The sequence below is a fragment of the Lissotriton helveticus genome, chromosome 1_1, assembly GCF_964261635.1.
Source record: "Lissotriton helveticus chromosome 1_1, aLisHel1.1, whole genome shotgun sequence".
Classification (NCBI taxonomy): domain Eukaryota; kingdom Metazoa; phylum Chordata; class Amphibia; order Caudata; family Salamandridae; genus Lissotriton; species Lissotriton helveticus.
The window spans coordinates 1,850,937,016-1,850,958,794 of NC_136057.1; the positions used below are offsets into that span (position 1 = coordinate 1,850,937,016).

At 47.8% G+C, this 21,779-nt stretch overlaps 1 protein-coding gene across 2 annotated transcripts in view; it reads left to right on the plus strand.

The window, feature by feature from the left end:
• The window catches only part of TRMT1L (tRNA methyltransferase 1L), a 522,615-nt gene that overhangs the window by 24,182 nt on the left and 476,654 nt on the right, over window positions 1-21,779 (plus strand). For both annotated transcript variants that reach the window (XM_078641383.1, XM_078641388.1), the window contains exon 3: window positions 1,440-1,502. In XM_078641383.1, the coding sequence (XP_078497509.1) occupies window positions 1,440-1,502 (63 nt within the window). The remainder of the gene's footprint in view (window positions 1-1,439; window positions 1,503-21,779) is intronic.

Sequence of the window (21,779 nt, forward strand, 5' to 3'; positions counted from 1 at the left end):
ACATCACCAAGTAAAGTGTCTTGATTTGTTTTGATCCTTCTAAAATCTTTGCTTCAATCACATATATTTTTATACACAATAAAAAATTACAGAAATTTAAAAAAAGAATTACAAAAAATGGGCTTAATTTTTATTTTCCTAATTGCGAAAGGAGTTCAGATAATTTTTCGATATTTACATTTTGTTGTGTTAAAAAAGTGACAGCCTTTCAGTCCACCCTATCTGTACCCAGCAAAATCGTCACACAATTTACTTTTCTTTCTCTGACTGCAAAGTTAGATAAGTTTGTAATTTCCATTCCTGTATTAAAAAACACATAAGCAGCAGTTTGTCAGGTGACTAAGCCAATTGGCTTGTGTTGAAGTGAGGAGTGGGGCTTTTTGCCGCAACAGAAAGTTGGTCTGTGTTTCCTTGGTGCTGTGGCACACCACTTATTGGCTAGTTTTGCATTGCAGAGCCTGACCCTTCACCATGCTGTAAGCTGAGAAAGCCAATAGCACTCTTGCCATAGGCCTTTCCTGCTAGACTATGGCAAGTCCTAAGGTACTCCATTTCTAAACAGTGGGGGGGACTGCCTTTCACAACTACTAAGCAGGGTCACTAGTATCTCAGTTCCTTTTCTCGGTCCCCCACACCTTGTTAATCCCCAATGTCCCCCAAGGAAGGTAATGTGAATATCTCTGCTGGTAACGCAAACCTTCCTGATGTACCAAAATGCACGTCACTTTTGCTAATACAATTACGTCAAACGATCCAGAATACCCAGAAAGTCACGCACAGATTAATTATTTCACTTCTAAGCAGCAAAGGTAAGAGAGAGAGGAAGTTCTGTCATGGATATTGTGTACTGGGCAAGTGTTTCTGTTGGTTATAGTATGGTATTTGTTTACTACAGCATGCATGGGAACTGTGGTTTGTCTAAATAAAATCTTTTGTATGTTTTTTATTTGCTGCTGGTGAGAAGTCCAGTTGAGAGAACATATGAGCCTGCATGTGTTGGAACAGAACCTGGATGTTAAACATTTACTACATTTGTAATTAGTTTTTTTTTTTTACAAAGAAAATAATGGTCATGTAATTTTATTTAAATCTCATCCCTATTTTAGTTTAATTATTTTAATTTTAGCAGTAGTTTGTTACTTCTCGGAATACCCATACCTGGATCTGCCAAGGAGAATGTCCCATGTTGGTTGCCTATAAAGGGTATCCGATACGCTATTCCAAACCTCCTGTTTGAGTTGCTCCTCCTAAGTGTTTTATACTTGATCTTTCATGCTAGCTGGAAAGAAACAATCGTTTCTCTTTTCCTGTTTCAGTATTAAGTTAAGTGAGATTTGTTTATTTTAGTTGAGATGAGCGGTTGTAGCACACAGCCCTATATACTATTGCATACTTTCTTGAATTTCTGTTAAATTTTAATTTGTTTTGCCTTTAAACAGAAAAACACATATCTGTGGTGCAAAGTTTTGGGGAACTAGAGGAACTGGCTAACATCACTGATGGTAAGTGGTCGTTTAATCTAATATCAGTATATGGAATAGGTGAACTGAGGAAACTTGAAGGTGACTGAATTCCAGCAGGAGATGCAGAGACATGTTTTCCAGTTAATGGAAGGGTGAATGCTCTTTTGTGGAGGATGTATTCCTGTAGTCCATATCTTTCATGCTGGTGATTATTTATTTCTTCTCACAACTTGCTTACTTAGAGAATCAAAGCTTGAGTCTAGCTTTTTCGGGGTTTTATGCCATGGGTCCTCTGTTGATGTAAACCACTGCCATAGAGTGCTTCCTTATGATGTTATCTTTACTGACTTTTGTCTGTGGGTTTGAAAGTGGGTCTAGTCATTGGTTTCCTGCTCAGCAGAACGTTTCTTATGCTTTTTCCTTGACTCTGGCTTGGCTTTGTCTGCACATTGTTGTTCCTATAGTAGGCTAGTTTAAGAAGCTCATCACAAACATTAGATTTTACTGATTAAATTATGTTACTGAATTTTAGCTCAAACATCATGAACCGTGTAAACGAGCCAAACAATGTGGTCTGTTGGCAAGTACAAACAGAAAAACAAAACTGTAAGGACATGAACCGAAAGACATAAGTAAACCTAAATCATATTGAGTCTATGAGTCTGTAACCAACATTGCCCCAATTACAAAAAAGTACTGGAAATAAACATCACCATGATAAACGTATTAAGATGTTGTGAATATAAGCAATTATAAATGAAATTACTTTGATGAGGCACATAGGCTGAGGGGGGTTGTATTTGGTTATGTGCAGATGAGAAACTCTTGATGTTATAGTAACAATTATGCACAACTCCCTGTGGTTGATCTTACTTCTGGGTTAGAGACCGTTTATTTGAACTTATTGTTATTATTTCAACTTACCTGATTGTGTAGCTTCTTATCACCCACCACTTTGTGTAAGTAATATTTGCAGCTATCTTCTGTCCACGTGCAGTTCTCCTCAGTGCACTCTGCATAAGATGTTCACCATGAGTTTTTGATATATGGGCAGATGTGAGGGTGTGCTATTGCCTGGGAGTGGTTAAACCGGAAATGAAAACATTTTTGTTACGTATTATGGAATGACAAATTGTTGGTCATAATTTTCTAAGGATTTTATTTTCAAATAGTATATGTAGTAGTGTGTCCCTTTTAGTCATTGAACTTCCATCGTTATGGGTGTGACCACCTTGGAGAAATTTGACCTACATTCAGTATTGTAAGAAGGTGGTTATGACCATCTGAGCTGCCTGAATTTTTTACTATTTGAACACCTGATTTTTTGAGTTTTTACCGTTGGAGAGCCTCATGAGCTTGGACTCACCCACAGTGAACTCATGATAAAATGAAGTGCATGTGGATTTCACTGGTGTCCGCCTTGTGAGATAAGACGGCTGCGCTGCAGCCAGGCTGAGGGGCACCCGACTGGTTACATGTGGACAGGGTGCACACGTGTGTGTGTACCCGTGTAAGGGCTTTATGGGGGAGATACCAGTTGTGCGCAGCACAGGAGCTGGTACAGATAGAAAGGTGTGGCAGGGATTATGCAGAGTTGGGTGGTGATATGGAATATGCTTTATAATGTGGGGGGGACACGTAAGGGATAGTTGGTGTGCTTTACTGTTTCATCGTAGGAACACTTCATAGTTCTCCAAATGAGACAGAGACCCCATGGGGTAGTTTCAGTTCCCTAGGGCCTAGACACTCCAGACATGCACCAAACTACACTGTAAGTTGTGTAAAATAAGTTATTCTGCTGAGTCCAAAGCCATATCTGTACTGTTTATGGGTCATCCAGAAATGTCATATTCCTCTGACTTGGCTCATAACCAGAGCCCAGCCGGTGTGATCCGGCCAGGCTGGATTAATTACCTTGCTCCCCAAGCTGTAGCATCAGAGGCCTAACGCTTCACTGCAAGCATTCCCAAGGGGAAGGTCTTCTCTCCAGTAGGGCGAGATGGGGTGAAGCTGCAGGTGATCAATCAGCAGCTGTCACCCAGTACCAGGCCTGCTCCGGGCCCGCGCCATTAATTCAGCAGGGGGAACGGGGCTTTTCAGAGACCATGTGGCATGAGACCCCAGGAGGACGCAATCTTGAAGTATCCCAGAGGCCTGTGCAGGAAGGAGGGATCAGGGGTAGAGAGGTGATGTGCCGCTGCAGGATAGAGCAGAAGTGCCTTCCTGCCAGCCCCTCCAATTTCTCTTAAAAGGCCTTGCACAGGAAGAGCAGCTCTTTTTGGGGTGTGGTCTTGCTGAGGAAGACTGGTGCTGGAACCTGGCGCCATGGGCATTTGGAAGGAGGAACCCCCTGACTGTCCCAGGATTCTGGACTGTGCTTTTGAGGGTGTCCAGGTCCAATAAGAGGAAGCCTGGGCCTCTGCACAAGGAGAGGAGGCCTAGAGGAGAGCCAGGTGAAAGGCTGGCGCAGGGAGCCAGTGAAGACGTCTCCTTGCAGAGGCATCCTCTTGGAGGCCAGGAGGATGGTGAAAAGTGCTCCAGATGGCTAGGGCTGGCCACCAGGAGCGAGAAGAGGCCAGGATTGTCAAAATCGGTCGCATGGGGCAGAGATATGCACCCAGAAGGTAGGCGACCTTTGCTGGGACTGCTGACGAAGCGCATGGGGCTCTGCTGCTGGACTTTGATATTCCCCCGGGGTGGGTCAGGTCCAGTGGGCTGCCCCCAGAAGAAGGAGATGCTGGGGAGCGCAGTAGTGCCCCCGTGCCCCCGTGAAGGTGCCTTTGGGGCCAAGGCTCTCCAACCTGGGCCACCGCAAAGTCAAGTTGAGGAGCTCCGTCATGCTCCCCGTGAAATGGGGCCCAGCAGCCTACCCTGGACCTGGCAAAAACTGAAGCTGGGGAGCGCTATTGCGCCAGTGAAGAGATTCATTGGGCCCGGGACCCCAACTCCAAGCCCCTTCGAAGAGGTAGCCAGGGAGCGCTGTCGAGCCCCCCCACCCCTCTCCCCCCCCCCCGTAAAGAGGTTTGAGGGGCCTGGGACCCCATCTCAAGGCCCTGCAGAAGAAGCTGGGGAGCGCTGTTGCGTTCCCTTGAATGTGGATGGGGCCCAGGACCAATGTTCCCTCAAATAATTTTCCTCTGTGTGCGGCAGAGTAAGGTCTCTGTGCGCTGCAGCCAAGGCTATGTGCGCCAAGAACCTGACCGCGCGTGTAGACCAGGGCTTTGAGTGGGATGAAAATACTCGGGGATTATTCAAAGGGGCGTAACCGATGCAATGAGGGTGTGGCTTAAAAGCAATTAAGCAAATAATATGTGCAGGCATAGGGCCTGCATGGTGGTACAGCAGGTTCCCCAGAGTCAGTGGACAGCAATCTTGTGGCTCTCCTTTTCAGAAAAAGGAAGAGACCAACTCCTCACTGTTAGACATGAGGATGCTAAAGGCTACACTGTCCTGAAGAGTGCTCTTATTGATGGGTTTGGCCTAACCACTGAGCAATACAGGTTGTTGTTCAGTGATACCCAAAAAGCTCAGACTCAGGACTGGACTGATTTTGTAGATTGTGCTACTAAGGCTCTGGAAGGTTGGTTACTGGGCAGCAAAGTACATGACTATACAGGATTGTAAAATTTGATTATGAGGGAGCAGATCCTTAGTAATTGTCAAAACCAGCTTTTACACCAGCACCTGGTGGACTCAGATCTGACCTCTCCACAAGAATTGGGTAAGAGGGCAGACAAATGGGTCAGAACCAGGATTAGGCCTAAGAATCAGGGTGGTGACCAAAAGAAAGATACTTCCAAGACTCAAGAGAAGAGTGGGGATAAATCAAAAGACAAGTCCCCCACAGCGCTCCAAAACTCCAATGGTAGGGGTGGGTCCCAAAACACCTCCTCTGTCAAGAAACCTTATTGCCATGCCTGTAAACAGCCTGGCCACTGGAAGACTGATAGCACTTGCCCAAAGAATAACAATAAGAAAAATATTCCTCCAAGTAAGGCTCCAACACCTCCTGTTACTATTAGTAGTAATCCCCCAGGTGGTGGGAGTGCCCCCAAGAATTTGGCTGGGTTTACTTTTGGAACTCATGTGGACTCTGGCCTAACCAGGTCCCCTACTACAGCTATTTTGTCTGTGAAAATGGCATGGGGGTTGCCAACTTCACTGCTTGTCCAAACACTTTGAGCAAGTACAGACAGGAGCTCCTCATCAATGGTCAGAAAGGTGAGGCCTATAGAGACACAGGGGCTGGCATCACTATGGTGACTGAGAGTCTAGTCCCCTCAAGGCAACTTTTCCCTGGAGCCACATACCAGGTGACTAATATTGATGGAGTGCGGACAAATCATCCCATTGCAGTAGTAAATCTCAGCTGGGGAGGTGTCACTGGCCCAAAGAGAGTGGCAGTGTCTACAAACTTGCCTGTAGATTGTCTACTGGGAGATGATTTAGAGATCTCAGCCTGGACTGAGGTAGAGCAAGTAACCCATTCCAAAATGGTAGGTCTCCATGGAAAGGTTAGTGGGGCTGTGATGGCCACAGCCCCAATCCAAGATGTCCTCCCTGAACAGGTTAGGAGGGCTGTGCCAGTTTCAGCCCAATCTCAAGCAGATTCCTTCCCTGAACCGGTTGGCAGGGCTTTGATGGTAACAGTTAATACCCAGACTGAGTCCCTTCCTGAGAAGGTTGGTGGGGCTATGATGGCCACAGCCCACACTCGAACAGATGCATGTGTTGTGAAGCCTGAAACTATGGATCACTCCACACAAACAGAGAGCATTGAGGAGGAAGAGAAATCTCCCTCCCACCCAACTTTAGGAAAGGATCAGCCTCCTCAGGGAACTGATCTTACCCCTTGTGAAGAAACTGCCCCAGAGGTAGTCAGGCCTAGCCTGGCAGAGCCCCTGATGTCAGTGGACCCTTCCAAGGTGGGACCCAGTCTGGAGCAGGTAACCTGCCCTCTCTACCCTGCCTCAGTCAGCCCAGGGCTGCAGAGGTCCGGGAGGCCAGTGGACCCCAAAGGGCCCCCTGTCCAATAAAACACCCCCATCAGCAGATTAGGGGCACCAAAGCTAGCAGCCCTAGCAAGGTGAAAACTTCAAAAACTCCTGAGGGATCTCCCTTACACCTAGTTAGGAACCTCCCCCAGGTGGACACTGTTGGGCACAGCCAAACCTGGGACCCAAAGGCCCCAAACCTGACCTGTCCCTCCAGTAAGCCAACAAAAGGGACCCAGCCTCCAGCTGAAGGCAGCCAGAGGTTGACCCTGAGAGCACAGTGCAACTCAGTCATGGAAAGGAAGGCATGCATGGTGGATAGTGATTGGAGGAAGCTGAGCCCTACATTAGTGGAGCCTCACTTCAGTACTCTCTCTCAACACCAGCCTTTTACTTTGCCAAAACACACCACAGGTAGTAATTCCCTATGGTGGAGACCCTCTGATACCCCTAGGGTGAGGGATTACTTAGTGGACCATGAGATAGGGGGTAACCATGCCAGTGCAGGTTCCTCCTTATATGGCCACTCAGGCAATATAGGCTTACCTGGTCAAGGATAGCCTTATCTCCTTTCGTTTGGGGGGGGGGGTTTATGTAGGAGGATGGATATCTGACAATGGTTACCTCAGATTTTTGCCTTGTGTTTAGCTGGTTTTCGACTTAGTTGGCCTGGGATCCTGCTAATCAGGGCCCCAGGCTATCTGCTCTCTCTGTAAAATGGACTCCATGTACCCTAGGTACATAACTCATTGGATATTGAGTCACCTTATCAGCCCCTGTACAGAGTACTATAGGTACCCAGGGCATAGGTGCACCCAAGGCCTACCAGGGGCTGCAGCATATCTTTTGCCACCCCTGGCTGGCCATCCAAACGGACACAACTGGCTGATCACTCAGCTGGGGCAAGGTCATGTAATCACCCCTTGCTTAGGTATAGTATTCCCATGTAATCACCCCTTGCTTAGGTATAGTATTCCTATATCTACCTTTACATATAGACACATATGCACCTATAAGTCACTCCTATGGCAGGCCTTAACAATCCTGGAGGCAGAGTGCTTGGTTTTATGTGAGATGGTGCTCTAGCATGAGCTGAGCCTGGCTGCAGCTTTCAGAACCATGTCTTTGCCATACCATATACTCTTAAGTGCATTATAATCCTTGCGGTTATTGCTAACTTTGGTTTGGCTTTATCAAAACATGTCGTGTAAGGTGTCATACACTTTGGAATACTACCCCCTCGCCAGTTCTGGCGACGGGGGTAGCATTCCACCCTTCTAGAGGAAGAAGACCTGTTACTTTACTTAAACACGGTTAAAACTAACCTGAGCCTCAGCATCACAAAATGGATGCTGCTGCCACAGACACAAGTCTGGCCTCCTGCTGCTGACCGAAACTCCGGCAGGGGAGGCTTGGACAAAAGGTTTCCTGTCACAGGGAGGTGCTAGCACCACCCCAGACAGGAGATAGTGGATTGGGGCAGGGAGGGCTGAATGAAACTAGACACTGCCTGGGGCACACAAGGTGTCCCATGCATAGCCCAGTTCAAACCGGTGCTGGGGCACTCCAGCCCCAGCTCTGGCACGAAACTGGACAAAGGGAAAGGGGTGTAACCACCCCCTTCCTGGGTCCCACCCATAGGAGGGACCTAGCAGGTAATCCAGCCCCTTGATTTGGAATAAAGGTAGGAGCTGCGTCCTAAGACATCAGATAATCCTGACTGAAACTTTGATACATAACTCTGGACCCTTCGACATCCTACTCGACGTAGAAGACTGAAGAATCTCCCTTGTGGTCAAGGAGTGACCACCCTGTGCAAGCAGGCACCATCAAGCGCTCCAAGGTTTGCTTTGTTGTTGCTCCCGCCAGAGCTCGAACGACAGAGACCAACAAGAACCGGACTTCCAGTCCTCCGACAGCCCGATCCACAGCCAAGCTGAGACCCGTGGAGGCGACGTGGGACCGGCCATCTTGGAAAGCCAGCAAAGTGCTTCCTGTGCAGCTCTCGAGGCACCCTCGAAGCTGTGCAATGGGGATTGAGAAGCCCCAGCCCCGAGCATCATTTGCACCGAAGAACACCTCTCCACACTCATCGAGTGCTGCGTGGGGCCCTTTTGCATTTTCCTGCTCTACGCGTTTGTCCGGTCACTTGCCCGTTGGCTAGTGGCCTCTGTAACGACGAACTTTTGAATTTACAACGCTGGTCTGGTTGCTCCAGACTGGCCCTTGCTCCCCTGAAAGGAGCAGCCGATCAGACCTTGCTGGTCTGACCCAGAAGCCATCTTCGATTCCTGCGTGGGTTGCATTTGCCAAGGCCTGTTGACTCCAATCCAGAAGCCGACACCGCCGACAGCGAGAGCCTTCGTGGGACAGTCCGTGTCCGTCTCCTGGTCATCGTCGATACCTCCGGGTCCACGTGGCAGCGGACACCAGCTTCACGACAACTATCTGATTGCGCCCGACATCGCCTGGTTCCTTCCTGTTTCCTTCCTGGTCACTGGCTAGTGACCCAGACTCTGTCCCCTCTGCTTTCAGGTACTCTACATCTTCGATCCACCCTTGGATCCAACCGGACTCTTCTCTCCTGGTCGCCTGCAGCATCTTTTCTCCAAGGCTCCATAGAACTCCACGACGAAACCCGACACACTTTGACACCTATGCACCCGCCTCCTGTGGGTGAGGTAACGCCAGCACTACGGTGCTCCTGTAGAGATTTACATCCCTAGTGTCCTAGTTTTAAGTGGTTAAGTTCTAGTCCAGTCAGAAGACTTCCAAAACAGTAACTTTGTAACTTTTACGCACCATTGACTTCTATTGGTGCACGCTTGCGCATTTAAACACTGCACCCGCATCCTGTGGGCCTCCCACGTCCTAACTGCTGTTAGCCCAGTGTAGCCCCATCGATTTCCAAGGCCCTAGGCCTTACCATTGTTCGTGACGTGGTTCTTATACCACTATTTTAGTATATGGTTTTAAGGGCCACCAGGGCCTATCCATATTTGTGCAACTTTTGTATGTTATATGAAGTTCTTTGTTTAACGCATGTGCTTCTGTCCTCATAAAGAGTACAGAGGATTATTCTAGTAATAAATACATATATTTTATAATATATAACTTGTGTGGTGTCCTCTCATTTGAAAGGATTGCATATGGTAAAACAGCTGGCTTCACATGCCCTCTTGAGTTTAGCCTAAGACTGCTTTTGTCCATGCTACCCCTAGGATAGCTGGTCTATAAGGTTGACTTACAACCAATCACCATAAGGGTCGTTTGGACTGGTGCACGGTGCTCACTAGAATAGTGAACATCACATACCAGGCCAACTTCTCACAGGGGATAACACAATTCTTGGCTTTAACCCTCACAAATGAAGACTAAGCCAAGCATAAATATTTAGATAAATAAGTGTTCCTGAGAATTCATAGCAATTATAATGTTACGCTCGTTCTTGGTTTGCCCTGTACTCGATATCATTATGCTAAGCATTTCTGTTAAAAAAACAATTGAGCTTTGAAATAGTAGCAGCCTGCCCTAGCAAAAACTGCAAAGTGAACTTTACTGCAGATTCCAAGAACCCCCCTGCTTAGACTGTTTAGTAAAGTTCACTTTGCAGTGCTCGCTTTTCACAACCAGCCTTGAAACCTCATCTCGCCACCACCAGTCTGAAAGCACGAGGATTGTGGGCCTTTGGGAAAGTATTCCTGTTAATCACAGAGCCAGTCATGCGCTGCAATTAACAGGCATATTTTCACAATGGCCCACAATCCGCACCCAGCAGCGCTGTATTTAGAAAAGAAATGAAGCGAGTCTGAAAGCACGAAGTGTAAAGCACACGTTGTGCTTTTAGACTTGCTTAATTTCTTTTCTGGCGCTGTGATTAACAGGAATACTTTCCCAAAGGCCTCGGGCAACCGGTAAATTGCCGTTCTTCGCCGTTCGCATTTTAAAAGCAAGAACGTGTGCGCGGTACACACGGGACACTGCGCGCTCGGTGCCATAAAGGTGCGCGGGAGCGCAGCCGCGCATGTTAGGGTGAACACTGCCCAGGACCCTTTCCTGGGCCCCGGATGTCAGAGGCACTCCCATGGCGGGAGGTAGGAGCGCCATCGCACTTTTCTGAGGCCCGACCGCCTGTTGAGTCCGTGCCTGCCTGCAGCAGCGGGCAGACAAGAATGAAAAGGCCTGCTCCCGTGGTAGCATGCAAGGGTGGTGGCCAGTCAGGGAGCCGGCGAGAGCAGCCAGGAGTGGGATCCAAGAGCTGCTCTCCGCCTTACCTGCATGCAGGGTTCCCGGGTGGGACCGGGCCCCCATAGAAGTCGTGAAGTGGCGAGAGGCCACCATCAAAGTCAGCACGGCTCTCTCCGGAGCAGCGGGATAGCCACTGCTCAGTTATTCACGAGCAGGGGGAGTGGGGTGGGGGGGGGGACGCACCCCATAATGCCTTGCAGAGAATGGTGATGAAAACAGCTTGTTTACAGCATGTGCATGTGGTGACCCGATGAAGATGGGGTCACTGACATTTGTTCACAAAGGTGCAGGAGCAACGCAGACTCCCTAGCACCAGAGTGCAAAGTCCCTCACCCCCAAGTCGCTGGGGACTCAAAGGAAATAACCCCTCAAGGGTTCAGCCATGTGTTTATGCCAACGTATTGCCGGAACTTTTGTTCTGCAGCCGGGTGCTGATATTTGATATTTGAGACTGCACTGAGGTGTGAGAGGCTGAACTTGTGATGTCTTGGAGAGAAGGACCCTAGAGGTGAAGAGGTGCATTTGCACAAGTGGTTTATTTACATAGTGTTCCTTTTGGGGACTGGAAGTCACATGCAATATGTGAAATAAGTACATTGGAAATATGTTGCTAGGCATTCTTGCCAAGGTGCCTGGTTCTAATTGCATACTCATGTGATTATAAATGTGATGCCTTTTAGGGACTGTAATTGACTTGCATTGATTTGTTACTAAATATGACAAGTACCTGTCATTCCAAGTGATGCCTGGACATGTATTCTTGCTAATGCGTTAGTTGAACATCCAGACTCACAGCCACTGTGATTTAAGTGTGTTTACTGTATGGTCACTATGAGATGCTCTCAGTCAGGGTTATGTGTCGCCATGGCAGGTGTTCCGATTATAATGCTTGTTGAAATAATGGGGTGGGCCGCTACTGGGGTGGTGCCGGTGGGTAGGGCAGTCGCTCCAGGTTATGGTCAACCCACTGCATTTGGGGGCAAGGTAATGTTCATACATGACAGTAGTGGTACTAGACCCCCACCTCCTGCGGGAGGGGTGGCAATGTTTAAATACGAGGCCAGAAGGAACCTTCACCATCGAAGAATGTCTTGTGGCAGGACCCAACCTCCATCCCAAGAGCATGCCCTGAATGATCGTAAATCTGCACTGTTGACACATCCCATTTTCGGGATCTCACTACAGTGTTGCCTATTTCTTCATTTGACTCGGCTTACAGGGAGGACCTCTCATCATCTTTGCCTCGAGATCTTGCAGATTCCCCATCATAGCTAATACCCCAGACTGCAGATGACATTCAGTAAGTAACCTGCTTTCTCAGAGCCAAAGCTATAATCCCTCAGATGACTGGCTACCAGGGTCGATCCAAGAGACACTTTGCTGTCTACCCGTGCTGCTGACCTTTTCCTGAGTACCCCCCACCCCCGCCTCTTCCTGCGGTGGTGGCACTTCTACTGTCCGTTTATTGTCAAGCTGAAATAAGAATGCTTCCCCTCCAAGATAGCACATAATCTTCGTCATTGTCTGCTGCACACTTGACTCCTCCTGCAGTAGCTATTGGCAGATGCCTTGTAACATTAAATACTTTGATACCAACTATGGGGTCGCTGCTCTGCTGCAAGCTCATCTCAGCAAGCTGGGCACTTGCCACTCATATTCTGACGTTCTAGTTGGTGTTAGACCAGACAGCCTTAGGGTGGTCTTCCCCCAACTTTTTGCCTGCCTCCCTCCATTTTTCTGCACTCGTTTTTGCTGGCTTTATGACACTGTACACTTTACCACTGCTAACCAGTGCTTAAATGCCTGTGATCTCTCCTCTACACATGGTAACATTGGTTCATATTGTGAGAAGTTAGCCTGGTAAATGATGTCCACTATTCTAGTGGGCACCTTGCACCAGTTCAAACGACCCTTATTGATGGTAGGTTATAAAGTCAACCTTATAGAAAGCTATCCTAGTGGTAGCTGTGGAGAGCAGCATTCAGGCTAAGACTTGGAAACGAGTTAAGCAAGTTGTTTTACCAATTATAACCTCTTGAATGATCAAATGAAAGCACACCACACAAGGTATATATCAAATATATATGTATGTATTCTAAACACAACCCCTCTGCACTCTTTATGAGGTCAGAGGTAAAAGTACAATACAAGGAACTTAATTAGCATACGATAAGTTGCACAGTATACGTTATGCCCTAGGGGCTTCACAAACCATATACTAAAATAGTGGTTTAAGAACCACGTGAGAGTTAGAAAGCAGGCCTAGGGTCTGTGGAATCGCTGGGGCTGGCTTGAACCACCAAAGGTTAGGATGTAGGAGGCCCACGGGAGACTTGTGCAGTGTCTAAACACAGCCGCGGGTTACCATTGACTTTCTATAGAGAACAAACAAGTTGCAAAGTTGCAGTTTAAGGGTACTTCTAGGTGAACTACGATGGAACCCTTTTAGACTAGGACACTTCAAGAGTCAAGACCCACTGGAGCACCGGAGTACTCGTGTTACCTCACCCAGGGAAGCCGGGTGCATAGGTGCCTTTTGGTGTCTGGTTTCGTCATCGATTCCAATGGAGAGCTGCGAAGAAGTGCTGCAGGCGACCAGAGGAAAAGTGTCCGGTGGATCGGACATGTTAAGAACCTGAAAGCAGAGGAGACAGAGTCTGGGTCACTAGCCAGTGACCAGGATGGCGATAGGAAGATGCCAGCCGATGTCGGGTGATTTCAGGTAAGAAGGTGAAGCTTGTCTCTTCAGCCTCAAGCTGTCCCACGAAGGATTTAGTTGACTGTGGTGTCGGTATCCGGATTGGACCCAACAAGCCTTGGCAAACGCAATCCATGCAAGATGTCGAGATGGGCTTCGGTGCAGACCAGCAAGGGCTGAGGAACTTCCCCTTTGGAGAGGAGTTGGAGCAAGCCTGGAGCAACCAGGAAAGCTAAAGAAAGTGAAGATTGGTCTTCGTGGGGGCACACTAGCCAACGGACTAGGAACTGCGAAGACTCGTCGAGCTGAACTGCACAAACCGGGCCCACGGGACACTCGTGGAGTGTGGACCTCTGAGCTTCGGTGCAAAAGGTGCTCGGGGCAGGGGCTTCAAATACCCCAGTGCACAATTTCGGGATTCCTCAGGAAGTGAGTGCAGTAGGAAAAATGCAGGATGTCCAGGAGTTCCGGTCCCACGTCTCTCGTGTCCGCCACAGGTCTCAGCTGGAAGTCCGTGTCCTGTGTCGCAGATTCTTCCGGATCCGGCAGGAGCCTCGAAAATGCAGACTGGCAAAGATGCTGTTGGTGACTGTTTGGACGGGGTGGTCATTTCTTGACCACAAGGGAGATTCTTCCAGTCGAAATGGAATGTCGAAGGTCCAGGAATTATGTATCAGAGTTTCGTCCAGGGTAACCTAAAGTCCTAGAGACTGGGGTTCTATACTTATCGCAAATTTAGGTGTTGGACTAACTCTAAGGTTCCTCCTATGAGTGGACCTGGGGAGGGGGTGGTTACACCCCTACCCCATTGTCTACTTTCGCGCCAGAGCTGGGGCTGAGTGCCCCAGCAACCGGTTTGAACTGGGAAATACATGGAGCACCTTGTGTACCCCAGGCAGTGTCTGAAAAGCATTAACTGAATGCAACCCTCCCTGCCCCAATACACTGAAGCCTGTCCAGGGAGGTGCTAGCACCTCCCTGGACAGGAAACCTATTGTCCAGGCCTCCCTTGCCGGAGTTTCGTCCAGCAGCAGGAATGCAGACTCGTGTCTGTGGCAGCAGCAGCATCACTTTTTGTTTACTGGGCTTTGTTTAACTTTAACCGGGTTTAACAGTAACTACATGTCTTCTCCCTCTAGAAGGGTGGAATGCTACCCTCGCTGCCAGAATTGGAATGGAATGGAATGGAATTGGATTTATAGAGCGCATGGCTGCCCTTGAGCGTCCCAGCGCTAATTCTTGGTGGGCGGGGGGGGGTAGTATTCCAAAGTGTTTGACACTTTACACAACATGTTTTGATAAAGCCAAACAAAGTTAGCATTAACCACGAGGATTATAATGCACTTAAGAGTATATGATATGGCTATATCATAGAACAGCTAGAAGGAGATGGTTCCGAATGCTGCAGAGGGGCTCAGATCATGCTAGGGCACATTCTCACACAAAACCAAGCAGTCTGCCCCCAGGATTGTCAAGGCCTGCCATAGGAGTGACTGTCCACTGAACGTTTGTAGGCATTACTTTAGAAGTTCAGTCATTCAGGGGTGTCACAATGGAACCATGCCCCTTGACAAATCTCCTATAGTACCCGTTCAGGCCCAAGAAAGCTCTGACCTGAGTCTAGGTGGTTGGAGCAACCCAGTCCATTATGGTCTGGATTTTGCTCTGCAATGGTTGAACCTGGCCTCCACCTACCATGTATCCCAGGTATACAACCTGACTCTGCCCTATCTGGCACTTAGTTGCCTTGATAGTTAGGCCTGCTTTTTGCAGGGCCTCCAAAACATTTTTCAGGTGGATCAGGTGATCTTCCCAGGTGGAGCTAAAGACAGCAATATCATCAAGATAAGCTGCATAGTAGTCATCCAGGCCTGAGAGTACTTTGTTCACCAACCTTTGAAATGTGGCAGGTGCATTTTTCAGACCAAATGGCATCACCACAAGCTGATAATGCCCACTAGGGGTTGAAAATGCTGTCTTTGGCTTGGTCTGATCGGCTAGCCTGATTTGCCAGTAGCCAGCTGTCAGATCAAATGTGCTCAGAAATTTGGCAGAGGCCAACTTATCTATGAGCTTATCTGCTCTGGGTATTGGATGGGCATCTGTCTTAGTGACAGCATTTAGACCTCTGTAGTCTACACAAAACCTCATCTCTCTCTAACTACCTTGGGTGTGAGGTTTTGGCACAAGGACTACTGGACTGGCTCATGGGCTCTCTGAAGGCTCAATCACTCCTAATTCCAACATTTTCTGGACTTCTGCCCCTATACAGTCCCTGACATGATCAGGTTGCCTGTTAATCTTATTTTTAACAGGCAGACTGCCCCCAGTGTCCACTTCATGAGTGCACCAGGTAGTCTGACTTGGAGTCAGTGAAAACATATGTCTGAATTGCTGCAGAACTTGTCTGCAGTCACTTTGCTGCTGGTCATTGAGGCTACCTGCCAAGGTTACACCATCAACTGACCCATCATCAGGGTTCTGAGAGAGCAGGTCTGGGAGAGGGTCTCTCTCTTCCTCCTGTCCTTCATCAGTAGCCATGAGCAAGCCCATGTCTGCACTGTCAACATATGGTTTCAGTCTGTTGACCTGAAGCACCCTATAGGGGCTCCTGGGAGTTCCAAGATCTACCGAATAGATGACCTCTTCCTCCTGTTCAATGATAATGTGGGGTCCACTCCACTTGTCTTGGAGAGCTGCTGGGGCCATAGGCTTCAACACCTACACTTTCTGTCCTGGCTGGTAAACAGTCAGCACAGCCTTTTGGTCATGCCAGGCTTTCTGTAATTCCTGACTGGCCTCCAGGTTTTTGGTTGCCTTTTTCATGTACTCAGTCATCCGGTAGCGGAGACCAAGTACATAGTCCACAATGTCATGTTTAGGGTGTTTTGGGAGGTAACTCCCATCCCTCCTTCACTAGACACAATGGACCTCTGACAGGATGCCCATTCAGAAGTTCAAATGGGCTGTAGCCAACCCCCTTCTGAGGAACCTCCCTGTATGCAAACAAAAGGCAGGGTAGCAGGATATCCCATCTCTGCCTGAGCCTTTCTGGGAGACCCTTAATCATACCCTTTAAGGTCTTGTTGAATCTTTCAACCAGACCATTGCACTGTGGGTGATAGGGGTGGTGAACTTATAGTTCACTCCACACTCCTTCCACATTGCAGTCCAGTAACTAGACCTAAAGTTTGCACCTCTGTCTGATACAACCTCCTTAGGGAAACCCACTCTTGAGAAATCTCCTAAGAGGGCTCTTGCCCAGCAGGTGCTGTAGTGGTCCTGAGTGGTATGTCTTCTGGGTATCTGGTGATATGATTCACTACCGCCAGAGTAAACCTGTGCCCAGAGGCTGTTTGGGAATCCATTGGTCCAACAATGTCAATCCCTACTCTTTCAAAGGGAACCCCCACCACAGGTAGTGGTATAAGGGGGGCCTTTGTAGTGCCACCTGCTTGGCAAGTTACACAGGAGCGACCAAGTTCTTTGGTGTCTTCTGACATGTGGGGCCAGTGAAAATGAGGGGCAAGCCTGTCCCAACTTTTGTTCTGGCCAAGATGTCCTGCAAGGGGAATATCATGGGCTAGTGTCAAAAGGAAGCCCCTGAATGCCAAAGGTATGACCAACCTCCTGGAAGCACCAGGCTTGGGGTCTCTACCCTCTGAATACAGGAGCTCTTTATCCCAGTAAACCTTATCGGTGACACTAGCATTCCCTGCAGCCTCAGCAGCAGCTTGCTGTCTGAGGGGTTCAAGAGAAGGGCAGTCCAACAGCACCTGCCTCAGATCTGCCCTGGAAGGTTCTCCTGTCCCAAGAAACTCAACCTGGTCAGGTTCAAGTTCTTCTAGGACAGTTCCTTCTTCAGGCTCACAATCAGCTTCCTCAGAAGGCTGATCCTCACCCTGAGGCAGGGGGGAAGGCACAGCCTTAACCGTACTGCTCCTTTTCCTGGTAGGCAACTGGTCCATTATTCCAGAATCCACTGCCTGTTCAGTGTTGCAATTTTTGACCTGTGACCTAGACACTGCAAGAACATTTGCAGATGCATGTGCCCTAAACTCCACTTCAGACCAGGCTGAAGTCTCTTGGTCATTGCCAAGCAAACCTTCTACAGGGAGGTCTGAACTAACAACAACCTTCTTAAGGCCAGTTACCCCTCCCCAGGAGAAATTAACAACTGCCACACTATGTGTGGTAGTAACTTTGCTAGCATTGGTCACTTGGTAGGTTTCACCAAGTATGATGTGTCCCGGGTCCACAAAGTCAGGTATCACTATTGTGACACTAACACCTGTGTCCCTGTAGGCCTGAGCCTTTTTCTCATTGACTAAAGGACTTTGTCTGTACTTGCACAGATTACTGGGACTCACAGAGGAGGACATATCCATGCCTCCACAGACCAAAACAGCTTGAGTTTGTGTTCTTACTGGGCCAGAACCCATCTCAGTTCCCAGGGTTAACCCTACTACACCCTTCTGTTGAGAACCACCACTTGGAGCTGAACTAGGGGGAAAAGTTGCCTTGGGGGCAATTTAGGCTGGAGCGGTCTCCTTTTTGGTGCACTCACTGGTCCAGTGAGTATTAGTCTTACAAACCTTCCACCATGGTTTCCTTGGACTTTCTTTCTTTTTGGATTGTTGGGGACCCCCACCATTAGAAGCTTTTGGGGGACCTTGTGAAGACTTCTGGTCTTTAGCTTTCTCCCCATCCTTTTGGTTCTGTACCTTCTGCTTCACCCTGGTTCTGACCCATTTGTCTGCCTTCTTACCCAATTCTTGGGGAGAGGTCAAATCGGAGTCAACCAAGTGCTGATGAAACAACTGGTTCTGACAATTATTAAGAATCTTTTCTCTCATGATTAGATTATACATTCCTGTATAGTCACTCACTTTACTGCCCAGTAACCAGCCCTCCAGAGCCTTAGTAGCACAATCTACAAAGTCAGTCCAGTCCTGAATCTGTGCCTTCTGGGTTTTTCTGAACTGAAACCTACACTGTTCAGTGGGTAGCCCAACCCCATCTTTAGAGCACTCTTCAGGACTTTGTAATCATCAGCACCCTCTTCTCTTACAGTGAGGAGCTTATCTCTACCTTTGTCTGCAAAGAAGAGCCACAAGATTGCTGCCCACTGCTCCTGGGGTACCTTCTGTACTTTGCAGGCCCTTTCCAGTGCAGTGATCCATTTGTGGATGTCATCCCCCAGTCTGACAGGGAGGGACAATCTTGTTTAGGTTTCTATGGTCATAAGACCTATCCCTACCACTAGGGATAATGCTGCCACCAGGGGACTCTAGTCCCCTCTTTTCTCTCTCTCATTCAAGAGCCAGGGTCTCTTTCTCAAGGGCAACTTCTTGCCTCTTGATCCTAAGCTGGACTTATTTCATCCTAGCTTCATGTTCCCTCCTCTCAGGAGAATTTCTTCTCCTATGCGATTAGGCAGAGGACCCTATTGAAGAACCAGAATGGTTCGATTCCACTGAAGGTGATCTTACCCTTCTAGGTCCACCAGTAGGCCTACGTGGGGGGGATAGAGTGAGGCCTTTGTAGGCCCTCTCCATCTCCAGGTAGCCCTGTTTCTCCCAGGTTGGGTTAATTAACCACTTCCTGGTCTGCATCCTAATTCTCTTCTGAGTCCTGGTGGGTAAGTGTAACCTTGGAAGTGGACTTTTCGGTCATTTTAAAATAAAATGCATTGGGATTTGACTGATTAAAATCAGTAAAATAAGTGAACCTCTTTAAAAGAGAAATGGAACTGCCTTGTACAGGAGCGGGACAATGTTCCCATTGTGTATAATTAACCATATTCCTCCTGGTGTTTGCCTTATGCAGGTAGTGATTGCCAAAATGTTGATAACAAAACAAATCGCCATAATTTGCTGAATCTAAATACAAATCTTCAGCATCAAAGGCAGCATAATATTTCAAATCGGAAAAAAAAGTTTCTACGGCCTGAACATCCCAATCATCAGAACGTATATTTTGCTTAATCACATCTCCCATAGAAACCCTTAGGACATTTGGGGAATTTATAACCTCTGTGGGTCCGTGGATTTGAAATCTAACATCATCCCATACAATCCCATCTAAGACTGGCCAAGCAGTAATGTTAACAAAAGCCAGGTCCCTCTTCAATCTGTGTGACGAGGAATGGGGAGCCAATGTTCCATTAATATGTCGAATAGATGTTCTCTTCAACATAGTGTCCATTGACAAGACGGAAAAATACACCACAAATCCAATGGACAGGAACAGGTAAATTGAAAAAAGCACCAACCAAATGTAGGTCCAAGGAAGAATCAAAAAATGTTTTTTAAACCATGTTGCAAAAACAGAAATTTTTGAAGGGGTCTTCGATTTGTTAGTCTGTGTCAAATGAAAATCTGGACTCTGTAGTCTCTGTAGTTTGCAAATCTGGCATCGATAAGTCTGTGGGGTAAGTATATTCAGTCTCATCAAGACGAGTATCAGGTGGAGAACTCCATAACAGACTGGAAACCGCAGGCATCTCTAGTTCAACGTCAGGCCTGGTGTTAGGAGCAGGGGCCATAACTGAATGTCTTAATATAGATGGACAGGACACCGCAGGTGTCATACTAAGAAGAATCGGCCACTCTGTGTAATTTGACATTGTCAATGGAGATGTACCTTTTTTCTTTACGACCTGGAAGCGGAGGTAAAATGACTGTTCTTGTGCCCTGCACGCCAAGTACAGGAACTGGAGCTCGATATGAGGGTCCAAATTCTTTCTTGTTTTTGATCTTCTCTCAAACCAGTTCTCCAGCCAGCCAACTACCGGAATCTGCAACGCAGCTTCAGATGTGGAGGACAAGTGTTCCTTTGCAAGACTGTCTCTCGTCTTTTGCAGATTCTGTAAAACATGACAATACTCATCTGTGTCGAAAGGGGCAGCACCCGCTGCCTGGTCTAGACCTTCAAGGTCCGGGACGAACATTTTGATACCAAAGAGCATTTCGTATGGGGTCCGCCCACCCAGAGACCTTCTAGGGAGATTATTAAGTGCACGTTGTACGCTATTGAGATGGGCTAGCCAGTTCCTGCCAGTACCTATACCCTGGCTGTCAAAGACTGCTTTAAATCTCGGTTCATTCGTTCCACAACACTATTACCCTCAGGTCTGTATGGAGACGAAAACTTGACTTGGACCCCCAATGAAGTCATGGCATCCTTGTACGCCTTAGAGGCGAACGCTGGACCCTGATCCGAATGGAAGGTGCCGCAGCCAGAAATTCCTACAAAGATACGCAAGTCTCTTATTACAGTTCGCGAATCAGCGCTGCGGTGTGGCCATACCCAAACAAAGCGTGTGCAAGAATCAACTGCAACGAAGATATACTTATACGCAGTATCAGAGGTAAAAGGACCGCAGTGATCTAAATAAACCCACCAAGTGGTCTACTAGAAATGTACAACTGTGTCTGGGGCGGACGCGTAGCAGTCAAAGGCTTTATCTGATGACAAATGTCACATTGAAGGACATAATTACGTGTCTGTTTGTATAGTCCCCGCTACCAGAAACGTTGTTGTAACTGTGATACAGTAGCCGAAACGCCTGCATGCACAGACGCAACACCCTCGTGGGCTACTATAATCAGTGTGGACCTGCGGTCCGCCTTGGGAATCAATCTTTCACCAACGTCCGGTATTTTCACATAAGGAACTTTATCAGGACTTAAATGATAAGAATACTTCAAAGGAAATCCCTTAGGATGTCATCATCAATCTTACTTTTGGAACGCGTAACTGCTGCAACCAAATATGTTGAAACTTCTGTTTTTGCGGCCTCATCGGCCAAACTATTGCCAACAGCGTGAAGTCCCTCGCGTTGATGACCAAGAGTACATACACGAGTGGTAGCTGCTCCTTGAGTTCAGACACTCTGACCCAGATCATTTTATGTTTTATTGTGCTACCCTTGGAATCACGAAAATCATTCTGAATTCAAAAGAACAGGTTTTCATTGTAAGACTAGAAACAGTAGTAAGAGTCACTCACAATTAAAGTAGTCACACCAGGATCTGCGTACTCCAATGCAAGCATCAGAGCACGGAGCTCTGCCACTTGGGCGGTACAGTCCCCTAATGTCTGCGTATGTACGACATCGGACTTGAGTTCATCATTCACCATGGTACCTACCACAATGGCGCAAGCTGAGACATATGCGTGCTTAGACCCATGCGCAATTTGCGCTGAACCATCAGTGTAAATGATACAATGGAAATCCTCCAAAGGCCGCGTAGTCAACGGAGCAGGATGAACAAACTCCTGCTGCAAAAACTCTTGTGACTGTAAGGAGGCTTCAAAAATGAACATGACATGCGGAGATGTCAATGATGATGCCCATTGAATCCACCGTGG